General features: G+C 36.6%; 1 protein-coding gene across 5 annotated transcripts in view; it reads left to right on the top strand.

Annotated features, from left to right (window-relative positions):
* Positions 1-11718, top strand: part of NAB1 (NGFI-A binding protein 1 (EGR1 binding protein 1)) — a 42168-nt gene that overhangs the window by 15280 nt on the left and 15170 nt on the right. For all 5 annotated transcript variants that reach the window (XM_011936436.1, XM_011936435.1, XM_011936438.1 and 2 more), the window contains 2 exons: positions 3764-3897; positions 6520-6571. In XM_011936436.1, the coding sequence (XP_011791826.1) occupies positions 3764-3897; positions 6520-6571 (186 nt within the window). The remainder of the gene's footprint in view (positions 1-3763; positions 3898-6519; positions 6572-11718) is intronic.

Here is an 11718-nt window from a genome sequence, read left to right as displayed (position 1 = left end):
GAACCTGGGAGGCGGAGCTTGCAGTGAGCTGAGATCGTGCCACTGCACTTCAGCCTGGGAGACAGAGTGAGACTCCGTCTCAAAAAAAAAAAAAAGAAATCTTTCACATAAAGAAATGAGTGGAATTTTGGTATTTTAGGCCACAAAAAGAGGAAATGGAGGAAATAAGTAAACCAGTAAGGGAGAATATCTTGCTACTTTATCCTTTTAGCAAAATTAGAATATTGGCATTCAGGAAAAGCTAACAGTGCTGCAGCAAGTGACGAATTGTTTGGGAATATTTTCATTTTTCTTTTGTAATTACATCATAATAGTTATTGATTTCATTATTGGCAACTAGGGAGCATGAAATCTAGGTAACACTGACAGAACACATGTTTTTAAGGGAGAGTTATTGATTTGTTCATTATTAGCAACTAGGGAGCATGAAATCTAGGTAGCACTGACAGAACACATGTTTTTAAGGGAGAGGCTTCATGAATCAGCTTTTTATTACAACTCGGGGGTGAGCTAGAGTTATTTCTCCAGCCTCAGTTTTTTACCAGGTTCCCTGAGGGCCTGGAGTTTAGTCTACTTTTTTAGTTTGTGGGAGCCTGAAATCAGTGACAATGAATGCATTGTGTTTATTTTTCTTGGTTTCTGGAAAGGTAATAGAAGGAATACTAGAATATTGTTTTCAATTTATGTTGAAAAGTTACTTTCTGTGGTTGTGCATAAGCTAGTACCTCTGAAACGTTGTCAATTAAAACACCTTACTGAAAATCAAACGTTTCCTTAGTAATTTAGATTTATTAATATGAAAAAGAAATCGCTACATAAAAATGTATTTGAGAATCCTCTTCAAGGTCATTTAGCTACTGCCATGCTGAAACTGAAGTTGATTTGTTTTGAAAATCATTATTTAAAGTATACATTTCACTTTTAACTCCAATAACATTGTGCCTTTCAAAGGCACTTAGGGGAGGAATTTTTCTGTTGATGACTCTTTAGGAAGAGGGGAGAAGGCTGAAAATAAATTCTTCCTTCAATTGTGCTTTCATATTCAGCTATGGGTTTAAAATAGGAAACTTGGGTTTATTATTATAACTTGCTGTCAGTGGCCAAATTAATTGTTTCAGAACAATATAAATTACAGTTATAAATTTGGGGAGGAGGATGTTAGATGTCTACATCATACCATATACCATAACACATTCTAGATGGTTTAAATACTTAGGTGGGAAAAGTAAAACGATTAGACCAAATTATGGAACATTTATATATTATTAGAGTAGGAAGAGTTTTTTCTGTGCCTGTCACCCACAGCATAGAAACTGTATGGCTAATGACAAACTTAAAAAAAAAAATCCCATTACATATGATGAAGAATTAATGCTGTTAATAAAGAATTCCTGAAGTTCTAAGAAAACAAAACATTGTAATGAGTCAAAGATTTAAGAAAAAACTTTAGTTTCATAGTCAAAGAAATGCAAATTATAACCAAATGCTGTTTTAGAAATGTAAAATTGGTAAAGTTTTAAAAAGATAATAACTAGTGTTGGTCAAGATTGTAGGAAATGTACTCATCATATAATCATTGTGACAGCATTATGATTTAGAGCAACTTCTCTGAGGGTATTTTGGTGGAATGTATACATTTCTTAAAATTTAGTATACCCTGTGACCTAGCAGGTCTATTTGTAGGAATGTATTGCAAAGAAATAGTTGGATATGTGTGCAGAGGTGCACATTTAAGAATCTCTTATGCAGCTTTTTAAAAAATAGTACATGGAAAACTGGAGGTAGTTCGATGTCCAGGGCGATGGTAGTTTAAATAATATATTGCTGTTTTCTACAATGGAATATTGTATGTGTGGGTAGTAAAAGTGATATTATAAAGGATTTTTCAATTCATTCATCAGTCAACAGATTTATGTTGAACTTCCAACCCATGCCAGATGCTAATGTAAACAAGCCGTGTCTCTGCCTTAATACATTGGTAGAAATAAAAAAGATAGCATATGTAACTGAAAAAAGTAAATTACAAATTTGTATGTACATATATATTTAATGTTTATAAGTACACTGAAATATTGGAATAATGTATATTAGAATATCATCATTCTGGATGGAATGATTGCATGCTATTTATTTTTGTTTTCAAAAATTTTAAGTAAGAAAAATTATTCTAAATAAAGATGAGATGCCTGGGTAGGGAGAAAGGGTGACTACAGTAGTCCCCTCGTGTCTATGAGGGACACATTCCAAGACCCCCAGTTGGATGCCTGAAACTGCAAGTGATACCAAACCTTATATACACTGTTCGTCCCTATACATGCATACCTATGATAAAGTTTAACTTATAAATTAGACACAGCAAGAGATTAACAACAATAACTATTAATAATAATAAAGTAGGACAATTAGAACAATATGCCAGCATTACTGCTCTTGCACTTTGGGGCCACTGTTGAGTAAAATAAGGATAACTGGAACATGAGCACTGAGATATCAGAAGAGTCCATCTGATGACTGAGATGGCCACCAAGTGACTGACGGCCAGGAGTATAGACAGTGTAGACAGTGTAGATGTACTGGACAAAGGGATGATTCATCACTCGGACAAGACAGAGTGAGATGGCACACAGTTTAAAACTTACGAATTGTTTATTTGTATAATTTTTCATTTAATATTTTTGGGTCACAATTGACCACAGGTAACTGAAACCTCAGACAGCAAAACTGTGGGTAAGGGGGTACTGCTGTACCTGATTTCTCATGAAAAGGAAACAAGAACTAACACTAACCACAACCTTGTGCCAGGTGTGTCTCCTCATCTATTCTTGTTAGAGCCTTTTGGGATAGTGATATTATCCCATTTTGCCTCTCAGAATACCAAATACCAAGCCTCTCAAAAGTTTTGCATGTCCAGAGTCATAGCTGGTAAATGATGGAGCAGGACTCTTCTCAGGTCTGTCTGCCATCACGTCCCATTTTATTTTTGCTAATCATCATGCCTTGGTTAAGTACATCTTTTGCATATTAAAAAAGTTTGATATAACTCTTGACAATTTCCTATATCTATATTGACAAAATTATGTGAAAAATTTTCTACTTTGTTAAACAATTAAGATTTTGTGTTTATGATAACAGAATTTTAGTACAAAGTGTTTGGTCAACTAGCAACTCTATGTTGGCAATATTTAATAATTATTGAATTATGAAAGCGTAGTAGAATTAGATGGATCTTAGAGATTAGTTCAAGACTTTGATTTTCCAGTATAGCCCTAGTACATGATAACTCTATTTTTTACTAAGTGATTTGATAAATGTTTAAAATCATATAGTCTTGATTCCTTTCTAAGAATTTTCATGTCAGTTCATAAAAAGTCTGTCAGACCATCTACATTCATTTTTGGTTAGATAAATGGTGTCGGCAAATCCTGTATTCTGATATTTTGGTTTTTTTATAAGCAAGATGCAGAATATTTTTCACTTTTTATTTTCTTTGTTGTCTATAAACTCTCCTACCTAACCAAAACATATAAATTAATAAAATCAAGATGACTGTCATGATTAATTTGAGCTCTGTGAGATGGCCGATTAGTTGATTTTCTTCAGAAATTTGGCATTAGGAATAATTAGGAATAAATAACATTCTGATTTTTATGAATTATGATTTCATTATATAATGGTGTGACATTCTTATATTTTAAGTGAAACCTTTTGCATTTTGATGAAATTAAAATGTTCTTAATTTTGAAACTCTGTTTTGGATGTCCAGCTCACTGTTAATGAAGCAGCTGCTCAACTCTGTGTGAAGGATAATGCCCTGCTGACAAGAAGAGATGAGCTTTTTGCCTTGGCTAGGCAGATTTCTCAAGAAGTCACCTATAAATATACTTACAGAACCACCAAGTAAGTATTTAACTAACTGTCAGTATTTTTGCGTTGCTTGATAGAAGTAGAGTTTGAAACATTTATTGATAGAATAAACATTTCTGAAAAAGTAGAAGTATGATTATTGTTCTATGAAACTAAACAATGCAGTGACTTTTGAAAACATTGCTAAGGTGATTGTTGTTGTTTAATCCTCCTCTTTCTCTTTTGAAAGGCATCATTCTCTGGGTTACTATAGCGTTGTTCTGGTAGCAGTTTTAGACATTCGTCTCTCACACACACTTTGGTTTTGAGTGTGATGAGGGGATTTAGTCAGCATTATAGATGTATTTGTACGCCTACTAACTACATGAACTTGTTGAACTCTGAGGAAATAGAATGGTCCTTTTTGCAAGGTGTTTGCAATCTGATGAGATTAGCTGAATATGTAAAACTACTCTATTGACTAATATCAAGGGAAAATTGAAAGGTACTTCTATTACTAGCAAATGGGTTATGGAACACAAGTTTGAAATAAAATAAACGTGATGTTAGAAAGCAATGGTGGTTTCAAAATTTAATGTAAACACAGCATATTTTTCTTCACCTTATTCTTACTTGAGCCATAAGCATTGTCTACAGGATAGGACCATTTGATTTTGTTCACTTGATTCCACACAGACCCCGATTTCCAGCCCACATTGTGTTGTGCCTGCCACTGCCTCTCTGGATGCAGATGACCACTGCATTAGAGTAACTCTAAGTTTTTGTTGAAAAGTCACATTCTGCGCACCCTCTCCAGCCCTAATAAATCACATTCTTTGGGGATGGAACCCTGGAATCTGAACTTTCACAAGCATCCCAGAGCATTCTTGTGCATCCTAAGTTTGAAAACCAGCACTATAGGCATTTGCCATCATTACCATTATTTTTCCTAACTCACAGCAGTTTTATTTTCTGCCCTACATCAGTACCTACGTATTTATAACTGACAAGTGAAATCATGTAGACTAAATGAACAGGGTAAGAATATACAGCGCATTCTATGGGATTATTTATGAGGTTTTTTTTTTTGGAGTTGGATAATCAAGAGCTGATTTTTAATTTTCTTCATTGTATTATACACTATTTTCTTTCTGAGTATTTAAATAATTTTCTTTGATCAAAGTGATACATGTCCACAGTTTAAGAAGTCATACAATACGTAAGGCTTTCAGTGAAACTCGACGATTCCTGTGCTCTGCCTTCCCACTTCTCACTTCCACGTTCCAGAGGCAACTACCTTCAGTGATTTTTAGCTGTTTCTTCTAGTATTTACCTTCACCTTTCTTTTTTTTCTTTTTCTTTATTTTTTTGAGACGGAGTCTTGCTCTGTTGCCAGGCTAGAGTGCACTAGCTCAATCTCAGCTTACTGCAACCTCCACCTCCTGGGTTCAAGTGATTCTCTTGTCTCAGCCTCCCAGGTAGCTGGGACTACAGGCATGCGCCACCATGCCTAGCTAATTTTTGTATTTTTAGTAGAGACGGGGTTTCACCATGTTGGCAAGGATGGTCTCCATCGCTTGACCTTGTGATCCGCCCACCTCAGCCTCCCAAAGTGCTGGAATTACAGGCATGAGCCACCGTGCCTGGCCTAGTCTATCCTTTTAAAGTTAAATGTACTTTAAAATATATTAACACTTGTACATAATTTAGAAGCCACCTTGGACTCCTAAGGTGCCCTCATTATGTTTTACGACTGCATGGTATTGAATTGTGTGGATGTGCCGTGATTCATTTAGCCCCACACCCTATTGATGGCTACTGGGGTTGTGTCTAGTCTTTCATTGTAAATACTACAATAAATAACATCATACATAGTGTGTTTTGTTGATTCTGAAGTGTACTTTTTCACATTTTAACATCTTTTATATTGAAGTATAATGTAGTTGATGGCTTGTCATAGTTTAATTAATTTCATAGTGGTACATGAAATAATTATGTGTCTTACCATTGATGGAGCATCATTTTATATATGTGTAGGTACCTCTGGGATAGGTTTTCCCAGCAGAGAAATTACTGGGTCAGGGTAAATACATCTGTAGTTTCTGTAGATAGCCAAAATGCATTTTAATCTCATGTAGCCATAAACATACATCTTAAATGGTCATTTTAGTCATTTTATCCTAAATTATTCCTTCTGAACCATAAAGGGATATCCTCCTTGATTTTTTTTTTTCATTATGTGATGATCATTAAATATTTATTAAGTGCTAGGTTGGGCACAGTGGCTCATGCCTGTAATCCCAGCAATTTGGGAGGCTGAGGTGGGAGGATCATTTGAGCCTAGGACTTTGTGGCTAGTCTGGGTAACACAGCGAGACCCCGTCTCAAAAAAAAAAAAATTATTGAGTGGCTTTCATACCAAAGCCAGAGGTGGGGAGTTCTTAGGTAGTGTCCTTTTAAAATGTATGATTGTATCTGTACATTCCCCTAGTGTTAATTTGGAAATGATGAAAGATATTTTCTTCATTATTTTAATGTTCATTATGAATATGTCATTTCTGGTGTTGGAGTTTCAGGGTATATATTTTGGTGGAAGATTATAGGCTGAGATGCCTTTGGAATAAAATCTGTTACTTTCTCAAGTTTTTGGTTTTTTTCCTCTCCCCTTTCCCTTAGGTCAAAATGTGGAGAAAGAGATGAATTATCCCCAAAGAGAATTAAAGTGGAGGTATGGTCATATGTTACATTTTCTTATGCTAATAATGTTTGCTTTTGTTTTAAGATCAAGCAAAATCTTAACTAGCTCAGACAAAACAAAAAAGATGGTCCCATAAACTGGTGAAAAATGGCTTTCAATAAATCTTTAAAAAATATAGAATTTTGTAACTTTGAAATACAATATTTACAGTAATTTGAATTAGCAGACCAAGGAAAATTTTTTTAAACGTTTTTTTCTTGTAGAGATGTGGTCTCACTATGTTGTCCAGGCTGGTCTTGCACTTGAACTCCTGGGTTCAGGTGATCCTCCCTCCTTGGCCTCCCAAAGTTCTGGGATTACAGGTGTGAACCACCATGCCTAATCCAAGGAAATTCTTAAAAGAAAACTTTGGTGACTAGTCCAGTCAGTTTATCAAAGGTTGATTTGCAGTTGGTGTTTCTTACAGATTTAAAACTTTACTGGTTAAACCATTCCTTTTATAGTCTTATTTACATCATTAGTCATCAAATACAGAGGAGCTAACTTTTCGTTTCTTTATATTAACTATCTAAGGGAAATGATAATTTAGTAACTATAAATTACAGACACTAAAGCCTCTTTTAGAGGGTCACGGTTGAGCCTGCTCTTTTGACTTTAGATTTGCAAGTGGTAAGGTGGGAGTTAAGAAAAGCATACTTTTCTTAGGACTCTCAGAACTATAGAATGGTTTCAGAACTATTATTTCTTACAAATACTTTTTTAAAAGTCTAGGTTGCAGCAGAGTGGAAATCTGGTCAGGCGGCTCCTTCCTTTCTTTTTCTTTTAGGCAGGAGATGGAGGTCAGTGTTCTCTTAACCATCCTATTATTTAATTTCAAGTTAAAGCAAATAACTTATACTTGACCACCCTGAATTTCTATAATCAGTTATATCTACAGAGTATCTATCTGTGTGGCAGTAATCCTTTATTCATACCTAAGCCAGAGTTATCTTATAAAAACATAAATCCCTTTCTTTCTTAAATCTTTTCAGTGGCTTTCTACTGTACCTGGAATAAAATCTAAGCTTTTTTTTTTAAAGGATCTAAGACCCCACATACTCTGACTGCAGCTTGCATCTCCTACCTTGTCTGCTGCCACACTCTCCATTCTTACTGTGTTCCAGCCACACTGACTGACTTTCTGTTCCTGAACATGCCAAATTCATTTATGCCTCAACACTCACTGTTTTCCCCCTACCTAGACTTCTATTTCTTTAGATGGCTTCAAGTTACAGCCGTGTTTCCCCTGATTTCCCTGCCTCTCTTTCTAAAGGGTCACTCTCTTCCCATAATCACACTCAGGCTTATTCTCCTGGTTTGTTTTCATAGCATTCGCCGGTATTTGAAACTATTAGATACTTATTTTAAATTTATTATCAGTCTGCCCCATTGGATGAGAATAGATCTCTTATCTGTGAATCTGCTGCTGTATACTTAGAGTTTATAACTGTCTTGCACCTAATAGGCATTTAATAAAATCTGTAGAATGAAATAATGAATGGCTGCAGATAAGCATCTTTGACTTAACACTTTATCCTAAAGCAGTGGCTCTCAAAGAAGAAAAGTATTTTGTCAAAAACAAAAAGCCACATTAAAAAAAGAAATGTGGGCTGGGTATGGCGGCTCACACCTATAATCCCAACACTTTAGGAGGCCAAGACAGAAGGATTGCTTGAGCTCAGGAGGTCGCGACCAGCCTGGGCAACATGGGGAGACCCTGTCTCTACCGAAATAAACCAAAAAATAAAAAATAAACTACTTATATTTGTAACCTACCTCGCTGTTAGCTCTGGAGTAATGTTTAAGATAGTTTACTCAGAAAATGTTGAAATTATCTAAAAGGCTACATTGAAAGATGATATAACTAGTGAGGTGTGTTATCTCTTGCTCCCCTAGATAACAGGTTACAGAGGGTCCCTGTGAATTTGGCTGTTAGTGACTCACGCTACTGAAAGGGAAAGGCCAGTGAACATAGAAACAGCTAAGAAGGCATGTGCCATTGGAGGGTTGAGAGGAAAGAGAGCACAGAAACTACCCAGGGGCCAAAAAATTAGTTGCTAGGCTAGAAATACATCTATATCTGTTTTTCACTATTGGCCCTAAATGTGATCATGATTCAGGCTGCTCACATTTAAGCCACACTTGTCTAGCTTTAGAGGTCACTATTCAATATTGAAATTTGTGATCATGAATCTCATGGACTGTTTGAGCTGCAGTTGTTTCCTGATGAGCTTTATTGGTAAGTCTTTCTGACCCTCTCAGAGGCCTTGTATTTCATTACAGTGCTTTCAGTTTCTTATTAGAAGCCCAGAGTATTGGGCTGTAACATTAGATGTGACCTTTCTGTTCCTTTAAATATACTCCACTAGAGATACTTGAAGTTCTATATGGTTAGTTTATTGGTTTACTGGAGTTCACAAAGCCACTTGAACAGCTCTGGATTCAAAATTAAGATAATCAGTGTTTCTTTTTCCTGTGAATAACTCTTCTAACCCTTCCTAAAGAAGACAAGCGACAATCAGCCTCAGGCTTCTTTAAATGCCTTTATAGACACTAGACTCTTGATTTTGTTTCCCAGAAATAAATAGTAACTATACCTTTGAATTTAGGACAGTGGCTCACTTTTTTGTAGTTGGTTTGTTTTTAATTTTGTTTTGTTTCTCTGTGGTTTCTTAAAAAGCACTTGTGTATTGCAGGTCATCAGTATCTCTTGAACATGTGTGTGTCTTGTGTGTATGTATACCTACACATGTAGATGTTGGTATGAATCCCTGTCTATGCTGTACTATAAGTCAAATTTGAAATACCAGAACTATTGCTGGAAGCTGTTATGAGGTAGATAGTACCGGCTGTATAAAGTTACCACTCCCTTAAAACTTTTCACCAAGTACTGGTGCTTTATGTCTACCTTCTATATGGCTTCTGGGGAGAGGGAGAATTTCTGGTATGAGAAGAGATCAGGGGAGACTATTGGGAAGGTGTAATTTGAGCTCGATTTTTTAAAGAAGGGTAGAATTTCAAAAGGTAGGGACATGGGGAGGGGATTGGGGTGGCATCATAAAGATAGACTAGCATGGGCAAAGACAGAGATAAGAAGATACCAAGCATGTTTAGATAACATTAAGTTTGTCTAGGGAATGTGATTGACAAAAAGGACCTCATAAATAAAACTAGAAAGAATTTACAATTCTTTTAACATGCTTTTTCTCTTATTTCATTTGAATCTTTCTCTTGTGATTCTCAGCTTATTAGTTTCTATTTAAAGAAAGTAATATACAAGGCTGGGCATAGTGGCTTACGCCTGTAATCCCAGCACTTTGGGAGGCTGAGGCAGGTGGATTGTTTGAGTCCAGGAGTTCGAGAGCAGCCTGGGCAACGTGGCAAAACCCCATCCATACAAAAATTAGCCAGGCGTGATGGCATGCGCCTGTAGTCCCAGCTTCTCAGGAGGCTGAGGTGGGAGGATCACTGCACCACTGCACTCCAGCCCGGGCAACAGAGCACCCCTGTCTCGAAGAAAAGTTTTAAGTAATGTACAAATAAACTTCAGCTTAGCCCATTTTAAAGTGTAACAGATTTCTGCTTACAGGACCCAAACTAATGAGACAAATTTTTCTCTTTTTTTAAATCTTTAAGCGTTCTGAAATCCTTTATAACAAACAATAAGCATACGTGCCAAATTGCTGGCTTTTTCCATCTTAAAAAGATAATTTTTACAGTGAACAAAAAGAAATATAATGTTGAGCAGATGATTTGACATCAAAATAATTTGACCTGTAAAGGAAAGAGAAACATTTTATCGCTCGTCATTATTAATGCATTAGGGTACACTAATACAAGTAGGGCTTTGTTGAAGCTCAGTAAGATCTTTCGTTGCTCAATACTGTATTTTCCTGATCTATACCTGAAGGCTTGGGTGGAATGAAGTTTTAACTCATTCACTTGTCTGATTTTTCTACCTGGAGAGCTCTTATTTATGTAGTAGGTTGTTCTCCCTTAAAGGATAGTTAGTTACTTATTTGATTTAAGCAAAATAGCAGCATACACATTGCATAGAAGAACTCAAGATAATCTGTTGTCCTTAAATAGTGTTCTTCCTTACAGGATATGTTGAACATTAAAAAACAGACTTTGAACTTTAATTCCTAGAATATATGAAATGGACATGGAGAAAAAGATCACCTGCTAGCTTAGGTGTGCCTTAGTGAACAAAGGCACTCACTTTCATTCCTACCATTTGGAATGAAATCTCTAGGGAAATGTGTCTTCAGCCCTTTATGCTACTTAAAGTGAGGCTGGGAATCCTTCTGCTTAGCCTGGATGAATAACATGTCCACTGGAACACAGCCCTCTGTGAGTCCACTTTCAGGTGAAATGAAAATATATTTTGTTTATTCTTACTTATCTTTTTCATTAGATCTTCTAATTAAATCTTCTAGTTCTGGGGCAGTTGTGAAAATCGCTACTTTGTATTGCTTTCATTTTGTGTCAGTCCCTACTAGGCATTTGGAATTCATTATCACAAACATTCTTGTCTAACCTACGTGGAGGCTTTATGATTTCCGTTTTACAGCCAAGGAGAGACCCAGACAGGCTCAGTATCTTCACCCATGTTGCCAAATTGCTATCCAGTAGCAGAGCCAGGGCTTCCTATCTATGTCTGATTCCTGAATGTCAAAGCAGTACCACCTTCCTAGGTGCTAATGATCATTCACAAAGCATCTTACCTGTGAAAAAAACACTATTGGGATTATACCTTTCCTCCTAGTGCTGTGTGAAGGGCGAAATGTGTGCAGAACTGGTAGTCTTTGGAAAGGGTGGATAGTGGCAGTTATTTTTTTTTTTTTTTTTTGAGACAGAGTCTCGCTCTGTTGCCCAGGCTGGAGTGCAGTGGCATGATCACGGCTCACTGCATCCTCAACCTCCTGGGCTCAAGCAATCCTCTTGTCTCAGCCTCCCAGGTAGCTGGGACTACAGGCACGCGCCACCATGCCCAGCTAATTTTTGTATTTTTAGTAGAGACGGGGTTTCACCATGTTGGCCAGGATGGTCTCCATCGCTTGACCTTGTGATCCGCCCACCTCAGCCTCCCAAAGTGCTGGAATTACAGGCATGAGCCACCGTGCCTGGCCTAGTCT

Source organism: Colobus angolensis, unplaced genomic scaffold (genome assembly GCF_000951035.1).
Source record: "Colobus angolensis palliatus isolate OR3802 unplaced genomic scaffold, Cang.pa_1.0 Scaffold153, whole genome shotgun sequence".
Lineage (NCBI taxonomy): Eukaryota > Metazoa > Chordata > Mammalia > Primates > Cercopithecidae > Colobus > Colobus angolensis.
Note: the sequence above shows the minus strand (reverse complement) of the source record. Positions and strands in the feature narration are given on the sequence as shown.